Source organism: Lactuca sativa, chromosome 7 (assembly GCF_002870075.4).
Source record: "Lactuca sativa cultivar Salinas chromosome 7, Lsat_Salinas_v11, whole genome shotgun sequence".
In the NCBI taxonomy this organism is placed as follows: domain Eukaryota; kingdom Viridiplantae; phylum Streptophyta; class Magnoliopsida; order Asterales; family Asteraceae; genus Lactuca; species Lactuca sativa.
The window spans coordinates 118,587,274-118,611,373 of NC_056629.2; the positions used below are offsets into that span (position 1 = coordinate 118,587,274).

A 24,100-nucleotide genomic window follows, 5' to 3' on the forward strand; every position below is an offset into this window, starting at 1 on the left:
AATTATTTTATTGATATTTTAAGATTTTAAATTACAAAAAGTGTCCTTTTGAAAACTCATGTAATTCTGATTGAAAAAAAGGGACTAATCAATAATATGGATGAATATAATATATGTTGACTGACTTCCAAAACTTCATAGATAATAATTGTAAAATATGATTTCGTTTCTCATTTCTAATAATAGCTTATTAGTAAAAGTATAATTTAGGTGTTTGAAAAATCAAAACAAATATGTATTTGACTCACTTGGTATCCGGCCCCTCTAGTTTTAGTGCTCGTGTTCCGCCCCTGTAAATGTTAATGCCCTAAGCTAAATGTTATGCAAAAATAAAAAGTAGAAAAGAAGAAAATAAAATCTTTTTTGAATTTTATAAAATAATAAAAAAAAAATGAATGCAAATTAGCTTAAAACTAAAATGATATGCACCCTAACTAAAAATGCATGAAAAAATAAGGAAAAGGAAATGCCCCACCCCAAGCTTAAGAACAAGCATTGTCCTCAATGCTTAAGGTAAGGGCAGAAATGACCTAAATCGCAGGATCGGGAGGCTGAAAGTGTATGTGGCGGTGGTTTCGTGAAATTCCGACCGGTAGAACTCCGACAATCTTGATTTTTTCGGCGAGATGGGTATTGGAAGGTTATGTTCTTGAGAGGAATGGAGTGGGAGGTCAAGATGGTTTAATGAAGAAGAAGGAAAGTTGAACATTTTAATTAATGGGTCAACAAGGGTCAATTTCGGTCAATGTTGGTCAAGAAAAGTCAAAAGGTCAGCTCATTAAAACCTTTGGTCAACACCTGGCCAAATAATAGCCAAAAATAGCCCAAACTGCCCAGCACAGTGCGCGGGTTGTGCAGACCTTGCAGTTAAGTCTTGGGTCAATGTCGCTTCATCACACCTGGCCGTGCAACCCACCCGTGCAACAGCACGCGTGTCGCGCAACCCGCTGATCCCGGTCTTCATTTTTGCTTCATTTTTCTTTGTTTCTTCGCATTTTCTTGGATTAGAAGGGCCAGAACATATGGAAACACTTAATTCTTCAAAGATAACTCTACAAGAAACATCAAAACATCTTCAAAACTTCTTTATTCGAATTCAAAGACACGAAAACAAAATGTTTTCCAAAAATGCCCTTCTTTAACATCTTTGGCGAGACGCCTCCAAACTTCACTTTAACACATTGGGACATCCAAATGGACAACATATTGGACATTTGAATCAAAACATTCATAGAATGGCTTCAATTGATGTCTATTAACCTTGCAAATTTGCCCCTTGTCTATATTTTTTAATTTCCATACCTCCATTGGGACTCTTTTCTTGTATTTGACTTTCTTTTTACGGGAGAACCATACCGGAATTAGACCTTTTATAATAGCAATCATCCAACCATATTCTTTCTTGTACTTGCTCATTAAGGTGACCAACTCTTCCCTCTTTGACATGGCGGTTAAGTAGGTGACCGGTTGGGCGTCTTCTTTCTCGGGATACGTATCCTTTGAAGGGTCCAACAGATTTATCATTTCCGGCTCTTATGGTTGTTCTACCATTGGAGTTAGTTTCTCAATGGTAGTGGGTGGCTCAACCTCTCTTTTGTTAACCCCTATCACTTCCTTTATAGTTTCATTGTCAGCTTTCTCAATGTCTTCTTCCTCATTGACAGTCTCTTCCACTTCTACTTCTTCTTCCTCTTCTTCATATAGCTCTCTTGGGCCATCAAAACTTTTCTCATCTTTCAAAGGAATGGCACATATGTTATGCCATAGGCTCTCTTCATATGGTAATTTGTATTGAGCTTCCATTATACTCATTGATTGAGCAATTTGTGTTGTTTGTTGCTCTAGGCTTTCGAGGCTAGCTTGGGTTGTTTCATGGAAAATTTGGGTAGAAGTGGAAATGCTTTTCACAATGTCCTCTAAGGACATGCTTGGCGTTTCAGTTTGTTGAGGAAGGTAAGGATAGAGTTCTTGGAAGTGTGGAGTTGGTTGGTATTGGTTATTGCCCCATGTTTGGTATGGGTTTTGGTAATGGTTATTTCCCCAAACTTGGTTGTTGTTCCACCATTCATCATGTTGAGGCTGATCATAACTCCATTGGTTTGAATGGTAGTAGCTTCCCTTATCTTACACTTCTTCCCATCTTCCTTGTCGACACATGTCGAAATGATGTCTATTTTGGGCGCAAAAATCGCAAAGAAGAGGCATGGGCTGCACACTTTGGTCACTTTCAATCATCATAACTAACTGAGCTAGGTCAGAAAGTTTATCTTCAATGCAAGGAGTATTCATTTCCGAACCATACTTTTTTTTCAATTTTTTACTATTAAACTAGAGTACCTGCACAATGAGATCTAGGCATAGAGAAACAAACTTATTAAATATAAATCGATCCCCGGCAACGACGCCAAAATGTGGTGGTTGTCGAGACCAAAAAAATAAATAAGCCTAGCAAATGACAAGCCTACTCCATGAATCACCTCCATAGCCATCAAGCTCGAAATCCCCATTGCCCTTCAAGTCCAGTCAGCTCCTAAAAATCCCACTCCGCCAGTCTCCAAAAAAAATCTTCAATAATGCTCAAGAAACTAGAAAGTACCCGAAATGGTCATAAAATAACAAAAATGAAAATATGCATGGAAATTAACTAAAATGCGAATGAAATGTGCTAAAATAAACTATAAAAAGAAGTAAATAAAATGAAGTTATCAATATGCTCCCAACAACTCTTTCTATCTCATTAAGACGATTTATGGACTCAAACGAGGAAAACCCTAACTCAACAAGCAAAAAGAATACGTAAGGTGAAAGCTTTTTACCTCCCCAAGCTTCCCAAGCTGCTCCAAATGCAAGATCCAAAAGCTTTTCCAAAGTCTAAAGCTTGCTTCCACTTCCTTCTCTTTGCTAACACACCAAAAATGAGGTATTTGAGGTACTTCCAAGCTCAAGAGTTGCTCACAAAGGATTTAGGGTTTTGGGGACGTTTGAGAGTAATGGAGGCTGGTTAGGGTAAGGTCCAAATGATATAAGTGTGCTTAAATAGTAACCAAGCCAAGAAATTAGGGCTTGATCATTAGCCTTGTACGCCCCGCGTACATGCTCGTACGCCTAGCGTATGAGCCTTAGCCACCCACTGCATGCATAAGCGTACGCTAAGCGTATGTATACGTACGCCTAGTGTACAGAGGGTCTATTTTTCCAAAATGAATTACTTTGAGGGTTAAAAATAGAATATCTGGATTTGAGTGTTACACCAATTAGGAAGAAATGTGCTCATTTCTGGCCAATGATTATCAACAAGATGATGATTTGCATGTGTAAAAGACAAAAAAAGAATTTACTATCTTGATGTTCAAAGACGAGTTATTGTGAATGTGGAATCACTAGAAGCTTAGAACCCTTCCTGAGGCCTAATTGAAACATCCCAAAAATACGGTCCAAAAATTTCATTTTTAAATCATTATTAAAACCATAAATATCATCACCATAGTATAAAATCATAAACCATGTATCTCAAAATATCATAATATCTGTCAACATATCAAAATTTCATATCAAATACCAGGGTAAATCTCTCATGCTAGAAAACTGTGGTGTGTGTCATGCGATCATCCTGAGCCCTTCCCTTTAAAGTAATCAAAGTACATAAAGAAAAATTTAAAGATCAAATTGACTCAATGTAGTGATACCTATTCATTAAAATAATAATATGAGGTAATAATAACGTGGATAATTACTTAACGTACTTCCATTTCCCAATGCCTAAATTTTACTAAAAAATTGATCAAAGTAGATAAGATAAATGTACACATCAAAACTAAATAGATGATCAAAATATATAGAAAGACGTCGACCTCTTGGAATGGTAACAGATTCATATTCGGTTCCTAGAAAGTTATACATAATAATAATAATGTGCGGTTTCTAACAATCATGAAAAATAGCTTACAACACATGATACTTGTTGAACAAATATTACATAAAACATTTTAAATACACACCGCATCAAATGACAACAAACACTCAAACAACTTACATCTTCATAACTCTTTACCACTATTTCCTATTTATCATTTCCCATTTTCAATCAGGAAAGATTATCACGAACAAAGACAAATGTTTCAACGTTTGATCAAAATCCATTGACCCCTATCAGGTTACTATCATCAGTACCAAAAATGCACTTTTATGTCATGATGAAACAAACAATGCAAAGCAAAATAGCAAAAAATACATACCTTAGCTATCAAACAACAATGCAAAGTAAAGCAACAAAGAGTATATACCTTAATTAGCAATGGTGTTCAATTCCGACACAAAATAACAAATCAATAAGAAAACTCTCAACTCAACAATTATACAGATAAATGAGCATAAACAAATCATTTGTTGATCAGATTATCCTTACATCTCATTTATACACCCAAAAAACAAACTATTAGAATAGTAATTGAAAAATCAAACGTTGTAATAAACAGATAAACATAAGACGTAACCACAATCGAGCGATGAGTCATTTCTAATTGAATGACACGTCAAAAAACCACCTTATACCATATGTGCCTACAAATACATTGTTTTTGATAACTCAACAAAAGTTTTCTTAAGTTACCTAGGATAAAAATAGATATTCAAGTTTTAGGTAATTTTGTTCGGTTAGTTGAATAAAGATGATTTTTTTTGGTTGATGTCAGCTAATTTTTTATTATTTCAAATCAACCAAATAACCAAATGGGATATTAGTTTAATATTTTGATAGTGTAAAAAAAAAAAAAATTGTGGATCCACTTAGGCTTTATGTTTGTGTTTGTTTTTATGGTTATAGTTATAAAACTTTATATTTATTTAAGATTATCAAGTGTCCAATATTATAAAAGTAATGGGTATCGAATTTGTCTAATATTATAAATTTGTCTTAAAGTAATTTTAAATTCGTGTGCCACGCCTAAAAATCTAGCATTAAAATTTTTATTGAGTTCAGCGGTTGGGCCATTTCCCTACCGATTTCCATCAGTATTTGGGAATACAACGCCATGGATTCTATGGTGGGGTTGGGTTGCCTACCCCCAATGGAAGAAATACAAATGTAATTCTCATTTCTTCACACCCAAACATCCTTTCTATGCCATGGATGTGGTTGGATTTCTATGATCGATAGTAGGTGTAGAAGGAAAGCGGTGGTATTGATTAAAAATATTTCCCTCAACACGGGCTTGGAAGCCTATCGTGTGCCACGCCTATCTGTGTTATGGTACAGCACTAGTAATTATCACACAGCTGCTCTCTATGAAATAATAGTCTGTGGACATAGTGGATAGAAAGTTTAACAGGTTGAGAGCAAAGTAATTGGAGGATAAACATGAGTGAAAAAGGGAATTTTTCTTATATTTATTTGGATTTTGTATACTGGAAAATACAACCACATCCACAAATCCACAAATCATAGGCTGCTCAACATCTGTGGAGAGGTGCTGGGTAAACATCCAGAGCTTGGTATCTCAACTGCTCATTGTGAGGCAGCGGTCCTTCCTGGAAAAACAAAAACAAAACCAAATGCTTATTGGATTCATTCCACTCAAATATGTATGTATGTATGTATGTATGTATCATTTAAAATACCTCTTCCGCATTTATTTGGAAAGGCTTGACAAAATCTTCAAACATCTGAGGGGACATTCTTCCTACTATCTCTTTAACCTCCTGAAATCAAATCATGCTTACAATCTGTTAATCATTCCATACTAATTAATTAGTACAGTAATTAATAATATACTTACCACCCCAGTAATTCTTGACTTCTCCAGTAATTCCCTTGAAATCAAATCCAGTATGTGCCTATTCTGGGTCAACCCTTTGATTGCAACCTCTTCTGTCTCTTGAATATACTGTCACCAATGTTAATTCCATTAAATAAGAAGACTAGAAGAGGAAGGGGGGGTAGTAGAAAATAGAAATAGAATGAATAATGAATGGTATGGTATGGTTAATTACTCTTGTAAGTTCCCGAGTGAAGAGTTCTGAAACTTCAACTGTCATGTCAGCAGGAACTACATGTGGGTCATCCCACTGAGAATCAAGATAAGAATACCAAATAACAATCAAACAAGCATTTCAACTAATAATAATAATCATATCAGAGTGAGTGAGTGAATATGCACCCTGTATTTTATGAGTTCCCCATCAGTAGTATCTGCTCTGTTAGCCAATCCAACTCTGTTTGTCAATGTAGCAAACCCTAACCTTGCATTTCTAGGGCTAATCACCATTTCTCGAGCAATCTGAAGACACAACACAGCACAAGAGTTAATGGAATACAAGTGAAAAAACATAGAGAACTACAGATGACATGAACCTTACCTTTGTGATCTTTTCTAGATCATCAGTTCCACCATCAGTGACATCATCACCAAAGACAAGACGTTCAGCACAACGGCCACCATGAGCCACCACCATTTGCATCATCATGTAGCCAAAACTTGTGTACCCTTGGTCTACCATATCTTCTCTAGGGTAGAAAACAGATATTGCAGTTTCCTATTCAAATAAAAAGGTTAAATTCAAAGCAGACAAAAACACTTAAAGTTATCAACATATACCTTACCACCCGGTAACAGCTGAGAAAATGCATGCCAATCAAATCGAGGAAATAAATGTGCTAATACTATATGACCAGCTTCATGTACTGCCAACAGCCTCTTCTTTTCAGCAGATACCTATTATTATCACACGATTGATTAATTAATTAATTAATTAATACCACCAATTCAAATATGTTGAAAAAACAAAAAAAAAAAATCTTACTCTTTCTTCACACTTCTGCTGTTCTTCCTCTGTTAGGAGCACACCCATTCCCTCAAGCAGCTGCTTATCTAATACATCAACAATGTCTTGCTGGTAGATCTTCGTATGCCCTTTTCTCACCTGCAGATATTTATGTATATATATCATTCATTTAACATGAATGATATATATATATATATATATATATATATATATATATATATATATATATATATCACAATCAATAACATGAAACATGATGAAAGAATAGTTACAGCCATTATTCCAGCTTCGTTCACAAGATTTCTTATATCTGCCCCAGAATACCCAACAGTGCGAAACACCAGCTGTAGATGATTTCATAAACAAGATGAGTCTTGGCCCTTGGAATAAACAAACAACAAAAATAAAATAAAATATTGGCACACCTTGTTGAATTCGACGTCATGAGCAAGCTGCTTCCCGGAACTGTGGACACCAAAAATTTGCAGCCTTTGGTTTGCATCAGGTAAACCAATGTACAATCGGCGATCAATACGTCCACCACTAACAAACTCTAGATCCAATTCATCCGGCCTATTTGTAGCACAGATGAATATAACTGCTTGTCTTAATGAAAATCGATCCACCCCTGTTTTCTCTTTACTGAAATTCATTCATACATCAATTAATAACTTTTTCAAACAAAACAAAATAAATATCATCAGATACTACTAACTCTCCATCGAGCTGGGCGATTAGTGCCTCAAATGTTGATCTCCTTCGTGGATCTTTTCTTGCATGTCTTCCAGCAATCGCATCAATCTCATCTACAAAGATAAAAGCAGGAGCCTACACAACCACAACCACAACCAACCAACACGTAAACCAAAAAAGCTTCCCAATGATGTTTATAATTATATTAAATCATAAATCCTAAAAGAATGTTACATTTCTCCTTGCAATTGAGAACATTTGATTTATTCTTGCAGCCCCACTTTTTTCACTATCTGTGAACTCTGCACCAGATGCAAATACAAATGGCATCCCACTCTCCTTTGCTAGTGTCCTTGCAAATAGTGTTTTTCCAGTCCCTGGAGGCCCTGATAGAAGCACTCCCTGTTGTATTGTAATTTGTAACCAAAATATTTATTTATACACTTGAAATTCCAATAATATTCCAATTCCAATTCCAAATTTAGTTTGTAAATTACCCGAACAAACTTCACTTGTTTTTCATAATACCGCATTGGATTTCGCATGTAAATCATTAGCTCATCCAAAAGATCCCATACATCTCCTCCCAGCACTACATCCTTGTACATTGATTTTGTTTCATCAACTTCTCTGACTGGCTGGTATTATATTGTAAATTAAAAAAAGATTAGCCATGAAATTGAAGCCCAATATAATAAATTTTACTTACCAGGATAAAATTTTCAGCATAGGCCATATCATATAGCTGATTGTACTTCTTATACAGGAAGCGCTTTGAAGTAATGTGTAAAAGCATTATGGATTCCCGTAGAAAACATAAAACCAAAATTGTGGGAAGCAACGCGATTACTAGTTTTAACAAGTAATGGCTTTGTCGCTTCTGGAGTAGATCAACTTCAGCTCCAGAATTTGTGATCATTTCAAAGAGGTATGGATCGAGTGGCATGTCAACCTACATACAATATGTAAAAAACATGTTCACCTCTACAAATGTCAAATGTCAATAGACTTAATACAGGATCAAACTTACAACATATTCTAGGGGGAACCCTTCATTCATTGTTACATACAATCTTTTCAAATCCTCTGTAAACACAACAGCTGCAACCTCAGAGGTTTGAAGCTTTTCAAGAAAGTAAGTATAAGGAAGTTTAGGTCGGTAACGCCACCATCTTTTTGATATCCAAAGTGCTCTTGTCCCTTCTGCTGTTGCTTTTGCTTTTGCATCTTCTTCACGGAAGCTCTTTTCAACTTCTTTCATGTCAAATTCAACTGCATACTTAGCACGTGATGAGTCTAATTGCTCAGCCAATTGCTCCTTCCTAAGAATCTCTTTCCATATTTGCAGCCTTTCTTGCCATGTCCGTGTACTTTCTTCTTGATTAACATCTGCCATGCAAAACTAGCTCCTTACTTAGTAAAAAAAAAAAGATAAAGACAGCAAAGGTAATCAATCAATCAATCACACACTAACCTGAAATCCCTAGCTCTTCTTGAAGCTCCCTTTTGTCTTGACTGTTCAGTCTGACATCATGGTCAATGATTTCCTTGACTTTGTCCTTAGAAGCTGTGGCATCATCATCATCATCATCCCATGCATCTTCTCCAACATAGGATGTGTCGTGGATAAGTGTTCCATCTGGCCCTTCAATGAATTTCTTCATTTTGAGGCCTTTTGGTATCGACTTCCTCCATAAACCTTTTTTATACCTTTGAGAAAAAAACTCATGTATCATTACCAAGAAAGCAGTTAACTAAGCACTCCCTCACAATAAAAGCATCCAAATGTACTTGCTGGTTTAACATTTGCTCTTGATGGAAGTCTATCTGATATCATGGACAGTAAAAAAAGATAATCTATCTTTATTAATCTTATGTTTTATGTTAAAAACTAATGTGATTCGTTACAAAACACCTTTCACACTTAGCATATGACAATGGATTGTCATAATTTTACAAAAGATCCTGATAGATGATGTAAGTTACTCCATCCAAACATTTATAGTTGCTTTGCCGCCATGATGATCATGACATATGATCACCTAATGTCACATACATGATACACCTTTCTCTCCTCAAACATTTTGTTCCATATATAGCTGCTCTATAGGTAAATCAATAATAAGATTTGGTGGATGTTCCTTTAAGAAAGAACTTCTTGGCCCTCTGATCATTGAAACAACTCATTCTTTCATTTCTCCCCCAAACTTGAGAAATTTTTTGTTATTTCGACATAGAGAGATGGTATGCTAACTTCCTCTTGAATTGAAATGATACTAAGGATATAGTGGGAGTCGATAGCTCTAAGGCAACTCAATGGGAAATCCAAACTAAAGAATTCTCAAGAAATAAGCCTCAAGGAACACTAAAAATGGAGAACTTGCTGGAGGAAATGAGAAAAGACTTGGAAGTTTATTGTGTATCCCATCAAACTTTGGTTGGATTATGAGCAATCCCTGCTCCACCACGCCAAGGAAGCCTCTAGGTTCCCACTACATATGACTCTAACTTCTACATGTATCATCAATCTCCAACATAATAATACTATTAATACATCATGGAGAAAAATCTGTATGGTCTTAGAACATTACTTATCAAAGCAATCTAGTATCAGAAAACTGAACTTTGGTAAAGTCATGGCATATGTCTATGAGGTTGTACCCTTATGATGGAGCTTGTATGTCAGAGTTTTAGCTAGTAAGCATCCAATAGAATTTGTCCATGTTGAGGTCCAAAAAGAATGTGGGCTAGTCAATACTGAGACTAACAAACCCATCAAGGACATAAACGGGAAGAGCAAGAATCAACACAATAGTGTTGATTGTTGAAAGGTTCCAACTCATTAGTCATTAGTGGATTTGAGTTCATTGAATTTATGTAAATGTTTGTCATAAGAGACTTGATGCCATGTCCTTGCATCACTCTTCCTCAACTAGAAACACAATGGCTGCCTTAAACTTGGTCCTAATAGTATTTATGAACCTAACTAACATCTTCATCTTCATTGAGGAACAAAGAAAAGCACAGCAGAAACAATAATAAGATAACAGGTCTAACAAATTGATGCATGTCATAGTAAAAAGAAAATGGAGGAAAAGCTAGAAAGATCCATACTTCCTAATGTTAGAGGGAGATGGTTCAGGAATCAAAGCCTCCATGTAGGCTTCCGATGCTTCTTCTATTTGACGATGAAGAAAAGGAGCTCGCACAGCCATAAATATCCTTTGGCATGAAACGACCATCACCAAGACATAGATTGCCAACACACCTACTCTTGTGGGTTCCCAATTATTGATATCCTGCAAAAAAGATTAACACTTGTTAAGAGAACTTCCACTAAGCTTAACTTAGGCAAGGATTACCTTCCAACGTTGCCAGTCGTTCCAAGCTGAGAACTGAGTTAGGTATTTCAATACAGAGTCTTGAGTTCCACCCACAAACCCAGAAATCCTGGCATTGGCATCTTGCAAATCAAACCCGGTTTCTTTCTTCAATGAATCCCCGAATTTATCTAACAAAACCTCCGAACTGCGTCGAATTGACCGAGAGAACTTGGACCAAGCCGAACCGTCTTCTGAACCATCTGGATTGACGGAAGCAGAAACACGAAAACCGGATTTTCTTCTTTTGATGCGATTGTAACGCGGAAGTGGTAACAAGACAAGATTTGGGTGGGTTTGGTTAAAAATAATCACTCCTCTTCTTGTACTAGAAGACAGGTAGAATTTGTTTGCCGTCAACTGTATTTTAAGATCCATTTCTCTGTCTCTTTTGTTCTACATAAGATAAGATGAAGAAGAAACCTGCTGTAAGTTGATAGCCAGCTGGAGAGTTTCGCACCTGCGGCCTCAAGAGACCGTCCCTCTATCGACGGAGTGTCAAGGGAAAAGGGGTTTTAGAGGTTTATCTGTGTTTTGTCACTAGCACCAAAAAAGGTCAAAATAACAACATGACTCTGGATAAGTCGGAAAAATGGTTGAAATCGAGAAACCAGTTCCTCTACGTTTTTAGGTTTGTCTAAGACGGCTAGCTTCTGGGTGTTCGGGACGGATTAGTGCCGAGCTGGCTCAGCAATTGGGCGATGAGAAGTTTGGGATTATTTTAAAATGAATTTTAACTTTTATCTTTTCTAAAAAGTTAAAAAATATCAAAAGAAAAAAAAAATTAAATTAACTCTTTTGTAAAGAATAAAAAGATAGGTTTTCAAAAATTTAGAAAAATATAATTTTTTTTGTGACTTTTAGATTTTAAAAACTAAATTACATTTAAACGTCAAAGTAAAAAAATACAACTCAAACATTTTTAAAAAAGACTTTCTATAAGTACCTCTTCTTTTTTCTAATTCCATACTGGTTTGATTTTTTGTCTTTTATTGTTTTTTTTTCTTATTTTGTTTTTTTGTTGTTTTTAAATTATTATTATATTTTAATATTAATATTATTATTATTATTTCGAACAAAATTTTATAATTCGGACGACGTTATAAAATTCAAACGGCTATATAAAATCAGTTTTTAATTATTATTGTTATTACTACTACTATTATTATTATTATAAATTTCGAACAACATTTTATAAACTCAAACTGCCCTTTGAGATTCTCGCTAGGATCGGCCATGTAGCTTACAAACTCAAACTGCCTCAAGAACTAAATAACGTACACCCTATCTTCCACGTATCGAACCTGATACGCTTTGGAAAGCGTGGGAAGCTAAATCCAAGGTACATAGGGCCTTTTGAGATTCTCGTTAGGATCGGCTATGTAGCTTACAAACTCAAAATGCCTCAAGAATTAAGTAACATACACCCTACCTTCCACGTATCGAACCTGAAAAAGTGTCTATCCAATGAGACTCTTGTTATCCCACTAGATGCAATCGAGATCAATGACAGCCTCAAGTTCGTGGAAGAACCAGTAGAAATCATGGACAGGGAGGTCAAACAAATGAAACAAAGTTGTATCCCGATAGTGAAGGTTCGTTGGAACGCAAATCGGAGACCTGAACTCGCTTGGGATCAGGAGGATCAAATGAAACTTAAGTATCCTCATCTTTTCCCGTAGTCTATGTGTATTTCTTAAGTCTTAATTTCAGGACGAAATTCCCTTTAACAGGGGGGTGATGTGACAACCCGAAAATTTCTATCTTGTAAGTCAATCAAATCAATCAAAAGTTCAGACTTGTTTCTATTATCTTTTTCTGAGTTAAGAGTCATATTATGAGTTTTAGGCCTAGTACGCTTAAGGGATTGTGAGTTAGGAAGTGTTAGCAAGAGATCAGTGGACTGCATTCGAGCCGGAAACACCTTCAGAAGAGGTTCACGACCGCAAACTAGGCTCACGGCCGTGAACCCATCCTTGGGCCGTAAACTACCTTTCCCCCATATATATATATATATATATATATATATATATATATATATATATATATATATATTGTAACATCCCAAATTCCAGAAGTATGAATGAAGGGCTTAAAGTGTATATTAAGGATGCTACTCGTCAAGTCGGAGAGGGATTTGATCGCGAGTTAAGTGGCCAACTCGCCGAGTCGGAAGCGGTACTCGACGAGTTGGTGTTGGAATGAGAAAACCCTAATCTCGAGGGTTGCACCCTATTTAAAGGACTTTATGTCCTTCTCTCAGCCTCCTTATTTCCCTTGAGAACCAGAAGACCCTAAGCTCGTGTGTGTGAGGCCTTTGGAGGGAGATTGAAGCATTGGAAGTTGTCTTTTGTGGAAAAAACTTGAAGATCAAAAAGGGCTTGCATCAAGAGAGTGGTGTAGATCTAGAACCTACTTCCGTTTGGGCATATCTTGGAGGTAATAAGCTGTTAGAGTTTAGATCTGAGGTTGCTAATTCAGAGTTTAGATCTGAGGTTGCTAATTCAGATCTAGACTTATGTTGGTCCAGAATGTCATAAAGCATCAGTCAATGAGTTGATGGTAAAGCCCCTTTGTCTAAAACCCAAGCCCTAGAGTGATTTGGACCTTTAACTCCTTGGTTTCACGTAAAGTTTGCAACTTTATGTAGGGGTTATGCCCTAGAAGAGTGGATCTACACTTTGGAGCCCCTGCATGGCTCGAAAAGCCTCTGTATGGATGAAGGACTGAAGGGACTCGACGAGTCGCATGGGTGGACTCAGCGAGTCATATGAAGATGGGCATGGACTCGACGAGTTGGAAGAACAACTCGGCGAGTCTGTTGAAGATTGCCTTGGACTCGGCGACTCTGTTCTTGGACTCGGTGAGTCAGGTCGTAGAACCCCAACCTCTTGTTGTTAAACTTCGGACCAGTGAGTCGGTTGGCGACTCAGTGAGTTGGACAGGATGGAATTCAGTGATCGTTAAACTCGACGAGTCTTGGGGTGACTCGGCGAGTTGAGTCGTGTTATGGGAGTTTTTTTAGTATAAGAACTCGCCGAGTCGACGGGTTGACTCGACGAGTAGAGTCAATCAGGAAGGTTGACTTTAGCAAGGACTTTGACTTTGACCTGTTTGACCTTCGGGGGTGTTATGTATTTTGGATATTTATGTCGTGGTCCATTGATGGCATCAGGTGTTGGAGTTTGGAGCCGTGCTTCGGGCTAGTGCTTTCATGGTTTAGTTCGGTAGTTGCAAGGTGATTTATCCTCACTATATCAATAGGGTCTAAGGCACCAAGGCCATCCCTTTTAGTTGTTATGTTGGTTACAATATGCTACTTGTGGTTATGATGTGTTAGATTGGTATCCGGATAGACAATATGTTGTCATGCTCTTATGATCCGTTAGGATTGGTATGTTAGTGACCTGGTTAGGTCGGCGTTTTGGTTATGAGAGATTACTATGATCAATGATCTGTGAGATAGTTATATCTGATATTTGTACGTGTACTGTTTGATGTGCTTATTGATCTGATTAGATCAGCGTCCTGGTAACTAGGACAGTATTATGTTAGTGACTTGGTTTAGGTCGGTATCCTGGTATATAGGATGATGCTATGTTAGTGACCGATTAGGTCGGTATCCTGGTTAGGATGTTGCTATGCTTTATGATCTGCTAGATCGATTTGTTTGTCTATGGACTGTTATGTCATTACATGTTATATGTGCACATGGTTATTTGTTTGATGTTTGGGTTGAGGCGGTCCTGCTTGTGCTGAAGGCCAACATACCCTATGAGCGGTCCGGATAGATTGTAGGCCCGTATGGCGGTCCAGTCATACCGAAGGCTCGGGATAGATCCAGATAGATTATAGGCCCGTATGGTGATCCAGTCATACCGAAGGCTTGGGATAGATCCAGATAGACTGAAGGCCCGGTGCGGGGCGGTCCAGTCATACTGTAGACTCAGAGAGTGGACCCGGTGGACTGAAGGCCTGTTGAGGGTGGACCAGCTACTCTGCAGACTTGAGAGGCATGGTTGTGCTGTATTGTGATATGATATGATATGATTATGGTTGTATGTGGTTGGTATTTTGGGGGAAACTCACTAAGCTTTCGGGCTTACAGTTTCTGTTTATTGTTTCAAGTACATCAGGAGATCGTGGCAAGGCAAAGGCGTGATCGTACCGCTCCTCATATTTCATGATTTGTGATTTGGTTCTGGGGATACTTTGACGTTTAAACTATTTTGAAAACAAGTTGTATAACTTAATGGTTTTGAATGTGTTAAAATGTTTTAAATTGGCTTGAATTTTATGGGTGTTACATATATATATATATATATATATATATATATATATATATATATATATATATATATATATATATATATATATGAGTGTTAGCCATTTTTCTCTTAATTTCTTATCTTCCAGCCGTGAACTCTCCTATTCTCTCTCAAGTATCCTCTGCAAAAGGGTTTCCTTTCATCTCAAAAATGTAAGTATCACACCCTTTTCTTGTTATTCCTTGGAAACCATTTGCTTTCATCTATTGATCCTTCACTTTTCATCAAGATCTTCAAGATCTTCAAGGAGTTATGGCCGTGAACCCTTCAAAGATTCATCATTTGGGCCGTGAACACTTCAAGTGTTCTTCTACCGTGAATCCTCCAAGGGTCGTGAACTCCTCTTGTGTGGCCGTGATCATCTTTCAACCCTTCATTTTCGATTCTAACACTTCATTGTAAGTGTTTCCTAGTTCCTAAGGTTGTTTCCTTTACATATTAGATGTTATAGGCCCTAATTTCATATATATATATATATATATATATATATATATATATATATATATATATATGTTAATGTATGCTAAATAGGATCCAATTGTGCTCGGGACTTCATTTGGCATACCAAACATCCTATATCAATATTTCATCCAATTCACTCACCCAAAGGTGAGTTCATACCCCTACAATTACACTTTTAAATGCTTTTAGGGGAGAATACAAGTAGAACACAATACAATTGTGTTAACCTTTTTCATGTGAAAACAACAACCAAAAGGATTTCTTATAATCAAAAACTTGTTAAAAATCTTTTAAACTATTTAAAACTTCTTTTATATCAAATCATATTCATCTATCTATTTACGTATAAGTATGCTTTAATAGACTTAGGACTATTGCTAGATACCTTGACTCTTGTTCCTTGTTTGGTTGTGGGCTTAGGGTAGGATCACTAGTCCGACTGTCGGCTAAATCGTAGTTATACTTATTAAATACATATATGAATATTAAACCCGTTTTTAAGGAACATACTTAACTTAGTTGCTTATGGTGAGTAATTGAGTCTTTTCTAAAAGTCAGTAACAGTTCAAAGAAACATACTAGTAAACTATAATAGGTATAGTTTAGAGGATCACTACATGCTATTTCTAGAACTGAGAAACATACATGAGTCAGTACATTCATATCATTACTATACATTACAAAATATACATACTATAACAAGAACATAATAACTATAATGTGAAACACTATTTCATGGCATAACAATATACTTTTTGTGTCACGTTTTATAACCAGAGTCTCCTGGAGGGAGAGCGTGAGTTTGTGTATAGATCTATACGGGATTGACCATCCTACACCTTGCTGCTAGCTACAGTGGGACCTGCAGGTCTACAGGTGACAAATGTCATACCATTTTTGACATATGAAGAACGTCGTGTTTTATACTAGTCAATCAAGCATGGTTATAACCTTATCACATTTTAACCTTAATTAACAATTTGTTTTTAAGGTAGTTAGTGCTTTAGTAGAGTATTTTTACACCACACTATTGTACATCTTCATTTTTCCATTACATTCATACAGTGATATTATGATATTGAGAAAATGCAAACTCTTTTTCTAATAAAGATAGTCATAAACTTGGAAAAACATACATTTTTACGAAAGATGATGGGTTTTAGTCATAAGACATCCTATGTGCTCATACAAACCCTAATGCTTGGATCTAGGTTTCTCTATTGTACATGCTATGATTCCAAGACTATAAACCCTAATTCTAGCATATGAAAATCAGAATACACATGTAATTAGGTTTAAGAACATACCTTGATTGTTATATAGCAATAACAATCCAATTCCTCCTTGAATTGACCTTGGAAAGCAGAGAGTCACAAGTGTCACTCCTCTAATGGCTTACAAACACCATAAGCAAGTGGAGAAGGTATAAAGAGAAAGGAGGGAGGTTAGAATTCGTATCTAGGACTTCTTGGGAAGGGATACACGAATTCATGACCTTGGGGTTGTTTATATAGGTGTAGAGATAGGGTTTCAATCATTATCCTTATCTAGTTGCTTATCCACCAAGCAACCAATAAGATAATCCTTGAATCCTTATCATACTCGAATTCTAAGGGATTTACACCTCAAATTCGTTCACCATGTATATAAGATAATCCTTACCTTATTTTGTAACTATCACATAATTACAATTCAGCCCCTCAAGTTTAATTAATTACATTTGATCACAAAACTAATTCTTAATTAATTATCGACCAATATTAATTAAACAAATATGATTTCTCCTTTAATATATTATTCTTATAACATATTAATAAATCATATTATCCTCTCTCTCTATATATATTTCTCCAATCAAGTTGCTTTGGTGAAGGCAACCCAAAAGGACCATGCACCATCGGGTCAAGTACATACCAAAATAGTTATGGACTTAGACACTAATCCAACAGTCTCCCACTTGGATAAGTCTAATAACTATTCTGCGTATGACTTCGGATCCCGATCTGCAATCGTAGCTTTCCAAAGCCGTTGTCAACTCTGATCATATCAAATACGCGTGTCCTTAGATAAGGGATCATATATTCCTCCATTCTAGATATCATATGAGATATGATTTCAAATCATTCTCTTTGTACTATATCTCGATTTCCGATTTATGACGACTGACTAATTGAACAAATCAAATTAGCCCTAGCCCGGCCGAGCATTTACGTTTGTCATCACTAAACCATCGAGGGGCCCAAAGATATCGCTTTTATCCTACTTTGAATAAAAGGAATGGATAAACTTTGATACAATGCTCGCTTGCACTCACGCACCGAATTACACACAACAATATGTTTTATAACACCAAGTTACTGGTGCGTTTACATATTATCAATGTGCAACCGATTTGCAAGATACAACTCACACATCTCGGTTTCAAGAATATAAGATGTTATCGTCTCACCAATCACTCGTGATACAATTCATGGAGTGATCCAAGTGAGCGTGGGTTTAATCCAATGCTCAAATTCATATTCATAAGCACTCATGAACGTTGCAGCAAACATTTGCTTATGTCTAATACTTTTCTAGACATTCCACACACCAATTCACGACAATCTTCATTCATATCTACTTCCAACATATGAACGACTGTGGCCCGTTCGAATAATTCGATTATTCTTAATAAATTCAATTATTCTGGAAGTCAAAACATGCAAAGTGAAACACAAGAATAATACTAATCCCATATGGCCTCAAACCTTTGAGTATAAATAAAACACCTTTTATTTATCACCATATTGATTACTCATTATTTTTCGTTTCGGGTAATCAACTTCTTACTTGAATTCCAACACTTGTCTCATGCTCCTAGCATGCACACAATGTTTACCTATGGTTCTTACTTTGTGAAATAGATCACATTGAACACATTTCCAATCCTTCTCATTTCACAACTCCAAATCCGTTTTTCATAAGTTAAAGAATATCAAATTCTTGCTACTTATAGAATATGCTAGATTCTAACATTCTATACAACTATCCTTTCGTAATGTCACTGCACCAAAGTCACAAAGACTATTGCCAATGATATTACAAAGTCCTCTATCGGAGATTGTTACAAGACAATTCCATAGACGTGATGTCTCTCACTCAAAGTACATTCTTTGAACATCCTTTTGCATAGAAGTTTCTAATCTAATCATAGATTTCTCAATATTCAATTCCCAATATGGACACACTTCCATATGTTCCATATGACAACTCATTCTTAATAGAATCTTATCTATTCGTAATGATGTCGATATGGTCCATCCAATATGGAAACATTTCCATATTTTCCAATACTATACTTCCAACTACTCACAAGCGACCAATCCTCGTCGAACTTGGATTGTCCTTTGATAGTTGTTTAATTATTTTAGTCAAAACCGATTCTAGTCCTTTTTCCCTCTAAATGTGCTAGACATTCGGAAAATTTTAGAATGGTCAAACATTAAAGCATTTGCAATCGATCCTATACCCGAAGCGTATGGGACACGACGCATAATGTTTTATTTGCTATGTTCTCAAAATTCGAATTGTGAAGAGGGATGCCGTAATCATAATCGAAATTTTAAGAACACACTTTGTACGTTTGACTAAATTTTATTAACATTTCTCAACCTAAACCTTTAGATTTGAAATGAAGCATAATATTCTCTCCCTTAATTATAGCAAAACAACTCTTCAACTATTGCGACTTTGCAAAGTATGACTCTTGTTTTCTATAATTAATATTGCTAACCTTGCAATACTTTCCTTAATAATCATACAATCATAACTTTTATGCTCCCACTATCTTGATGATTATTATAAAACATAACACTTATGCTCCCACTAGCTTCGACATGTATTCATAAACATCTTAACTTCCAGAAAGACAATACCTATTGAATTTCTTAAGTCCATGTTTCTAATACATAGTGCTTTGATAATCTTTTATCAAGGCTTCTTGAACTTATACACCTTGGCCTTCGATAGTTCATATGTGTGTCTAAACAATTAAGACTAATTGCCAAACCTCACAATTCAAATTATGGAAAGGGATGCCGTAACCATAATTGAATTCGAGAATGCAATTTTACAATCACTATCTTCTTAAAATCTTCCTTAGTGAAAGCATTTCCTCACAATCATTTTCATGAAGGAAGAAATCTTATGACACTTAGATTTGAGCGGTGTATGTGTTCTTATCCATGTGAATTTGTCAAAACCAAAGTTTACGACAAATTCAAACTCTTATGGTTCGAACTTTCTTGATCTCGATTTCTTGCCTTTATTGTAGCACAGCTGCCCACCACGTCTTCCAAGTAGTTAAGCAGCTCACCCTTTCCTATCAATGTACCTTTCATTGATTAAGGTGCTTTGCCTTTTATGCGTTCAAAATGAGAACTCATAGAACTCACATGCATAATTAACTCGATTGGATTGGCACAAAATCAAAATAATGTCAACACGATAGGTTGTAAACCTCAACTCGTGTGCTAGTGATGATCGATAAGGTTTATTTGATTTTTTTCTTGAAACCTTTCAAGACCATTAAGACTCCCACTGACTCCTTGACATATAAGATTCTCTTGTCAAAAAACATTTCTTGACAAACAAATATTCAAGAGTTAGTGTAGCTTTTATCAAAAGACTTCATAAATTGGTCCTAGTTGGTCTTTGTCTTATCCAAGACATCACAACTTTCCACATTTAATGAAAGTTACAAACCTTCTTAATACCTTTCACTCAATGTCACAATCTTAACTTTAAGACTTGTTATTGGAATGAAGTATGATTGACTTATTGATTTAACCATTTCTTCAATTCTTGATTCCTCTTCTTAGACATACAATTGTACTAAGACTCACTTAGAGGATCAATTGAGATATGGTTCTTAATCATTAAGACCTATCATAAAGCATAAAAGGTACTCTCCCATCTTCTTAGAATGGAGAAACTTTTATCTTTCTGCCTACTTGATTCTTCTTATTCGTTCTGCCATTGATCTAAACCCTTTAATCAATTCAAAATTACACTTAATCTTGTAAGTATAATCATATTTACTAAACCTTTAGTAAATCATGACGAATATCATTGTTACTCTTATGGTGGTCTTGATCAACACGCAACATTGTGTGCTCGATCTCTTAGTCCTTCACTTGACACTTTGTCAACGAATTGATCTAATTTCCAAATGTGAATTTCTCATTCATCATGCAACCAAGTTGCATGATTCCAAATTTTTGTCCGATTGAAATTTTGGGCGATGAGAAACTCTCCCTATTTGGTAAATTCTTGACATTTCCATAAATAACATAAACAAGAATCATATCCATTCGTTGTAGAAATATTCAAACATCGATTTTCATAATGATTTCATTGTAAGGAAATAAACAATTAAATAAATAAGTCAAACAAAATTTATTTTATTTATAAAAGCAGCGGAAAAATTTGTCCTTACAATGCAAAATCCATTGAAAACTATGTACAAAAGAAAATTTCTAACAACTCTATCATAACTTTCTAAGCTCAAAATCTAATCTTCAAGTCCATGCGATCGAGATCCATCTCTTGTGATTAGATTCATCTTGCTTTCTCTTATCAAGCTTCCTTTCTTTTCACCGACCCTACAAAACATTCAAATGCAATCTTATTACATCATGTATTAAGAATCAATGAATAGGAACTTAATTGAGTTAGATAGTGGATATTTACCTAAAGCGCAGTCATACTTTTGACTCTCCCATCTCTTAGATCTCTTAGGTAACTAGGGCAACTTTATCTCCAATGCCCCTTCTCTTGGCAATAAAAGCAAATTGACTCACATGGAACTACTTCAGACATCGCCTTTCTCTTATGATCAAACTTTTCGATCATTGCATGTCTTTCATTTCCATTGTCTATATCCATAGAGGTCTTGAAGGCAGATTCACCAATTAACTTTGCTTTTCTATTGCGCCAAACCATTGCTGATTCGGCAACAATAAGCATATAGGTGAGATCTATAAGCGTCACGTTGTGGTTCGTCATATAGTACTCTCTTACGAACTCACTATATGAGTTGGGAAGTGACTGAAGAACCCAATCAACAGCCATCTCTTCACTAACAACGGATCCCATCATTCTTAGTTTATCAATGCGCGACTTCATCCCTAGGACGTGTGCACACACCGACTTTCATTCTTTATGTTTACTTGCCAAAAGGGCTTGAGTGATATTGAACCTTTCATTTTTACAATCTTGTGGGTTAAGGAGAATAATTGGAGGAGGATGAGGAAGTGAAACATGATTTCTTGATCCTCGATCGAATCGTGGAATATCATCTTCATGTGGAATGCTTGTTCCACGGGATTTGGGAATACCATAGTTGTCGAACTTTGACATCTACAAAACGGGAGAAAACGAATTCAAGTTAGTTGATTGATTGAGTCCTTGGTAAATCACCCAAATGAAATTCCAAGGCTAGGACCCAACACAATATTCTACAACTTGGGAGAGGGATGCCGTAACCCTAATTGCAGAATATTTGAAGGTAAGTGAATGACGATTCACTAATCTCCACCATGAAAAACGAAAAAGAATTTTAAGTTTTAAATCTATGAAAACTCCTAGATCCTTTGAGATACATTGAACTTTCAATGACATGTTTATATCTCGATATGCCCCTCTTGTTTGTGACTGGGATGCCGAGGATCACAAAGCGGGTGTGAATAACCATGCAAACTTACATGGTGCCCTCACATGTTACAGTTACCTATTCGATGTGCCGGTAAACCACACACGCTCCACCGAACTATGACAAACATTGAGTCACCCTTTGCTACCTTTGCTAAGACCCATTTAGTGTGCCGGTTAACCACACACGCTCCACTAACGTCTTCGCAAGGGCACAAAGTGTAATTTCATGGAATTGCATCAATTCACTTTTGCCTAAGTAACTAAGATCGGGAATTTTATGAAAACATTTAGTTACTTTTATAATTCATTATACTTATAATGGAAGGTTTCGTCCTATCCTACCCGTTCGGCTAACGACCCTCCACTAGTCAAGAGTGCGGTGGGTAAGAGTGGATACCCATTCAATCGCCATTTTATAGGCAATTTCCTTAAACACCCCTTATAGACTAGCTTCGTGAATGAGGCCTACTAACGGTAAGACTGACTTTTACTCATACATATATAATGTTAGACTTTTAATATTATATATATAGTATAGGGTGTATTTTATACTTTTTAAAATATTAGGTGGTTCAATTTAACAATTATACTTTTAATTTACTTAAATTGTAAACCTAAACTTTTATGGATTTATTAAACCTCTTTAATTAAACACCTTAATTAGTTAATAAAACCATAAGGGTGTGATTTGAACTTTTTCAAAACTATACTTGAGTTTTAGAATTTAACATTCCTAATTAAACTTTTAATCAACTTTTAAATTCCAAAACTTGAGGGCAAGTTTTGAAACATTTCAACACATTAGGGTTTAGAATTTAAATATGCATCAAAATTAAACTATTTAATCAAAATTTAAATTCCAAAACTTGAGGGCAAGTTTTGAAACCTTTTTCAAAACATTAGGGTTTCAACTATTTAAATTTCAAAACAACAAAACTTTTGGGGTTCAAATTTAAACTATAAAACCTAAAGGGCCATATATGAAACTTTTCACAACAACAAGGATCAAATAACAAATAATTTAAATTAACATTTAATCACATAATTATCCATATTTGATGATTTCTTGCAAAACAATTTATCAATTTACTTAAAATAATTAATCAATTATCTTATAAGGAAACAATTATCTTATTAATTGATAAATATCTTCAATTAGATTAAAATTATAGTCAAATATATCATATAATCGGATTAATATTAATCTAAGATGATAAGGTAATTATCCCAATGCAAAAACAGCAAGAAATCCCGAGATAAGCACTGTCTGACGCACCGACTCGCCGAGTCACCCTCTGGAACTCGCCGAGTAGGGGCAACTCGCCGAGTCCACAGTGGGACTCGCCGAGTCCATCAAGCAGAACACCAAAAATCGAATTTTTTAAACATATCAAGCATCAATACAATAGAAACCAGTCAAGGCTCTGATACCACTGATGGGTTTTAGTCATAAGACATCCTATGTGCTCATACAAACCCTAATGCTTGGATCTAGGTTTCTCTATTGTACATGCTATGATTCCAAGACTATAAACCCTAATTCTAGCATATGGAAATCAGAATACACATGTAATTAGGTTTAAGAACATACCTTGATTGTTATATAGCAATAACAATCCAATTCCTCCTTGAATTGACCTTGGAAAGCAGAGAGTCACAAGTGTCACTCCTCTAATGGCTTACAAACACCATAAGCAAGTGGAGAAGGTACAAAGAGAAAGGAGGGAGGTTAGAATTCGTATCTAGGACTTCTTGGGAAGGGAT

General features: G+C 35.8%; 1 protein-coding gene across 1 annotated transcript; it reads right to left on the reverse strand.

The window, feature by feature from the left end:
- Positions 1-5,357: 5,357 nt before the first annotated feature.
- LOC111897068 (ATP-dependent zinc metalloprotease FTSH 12, chloroplastic) lies at positions 5,358-11,508 on the reverse strand. The gene is made up of 18 exons (XM_023893039.2): positions 10,836-11,508; positions 10,588-10,772; positions 8,948-9,183; positions 8,504-8,862; positions 8,183-8,425; positions 7,971-8,111; positions 7,708-7,875; positions 7,496-7,608; positions 7,206-7,422; positions 7,053-7,124; positions 6,799-6,918; positions 6,594-6,710; positions 6,355-6,531; positions 6,156-6,275; positions 5,989-6,063; positions 5,775-5,882; positions 5,617-5,697; positions 5,358-5,526 (listed from the first exon to the last, which is right to left on the reverse strand). Exons 1-18 carry the CDS (start codon positions 11,229-11,231, stop codon positions 5,449-5,451), a joined length of 3,006 nt encoding a protein of 1,001 aa, XP_023748807.1. The 5' UTR covers positions 11,232-11,508; the 3' UTR covers positions 5,358-5,448.
- Positions 11,509-24,100: the final 12,592 nt, after the last annotated feature.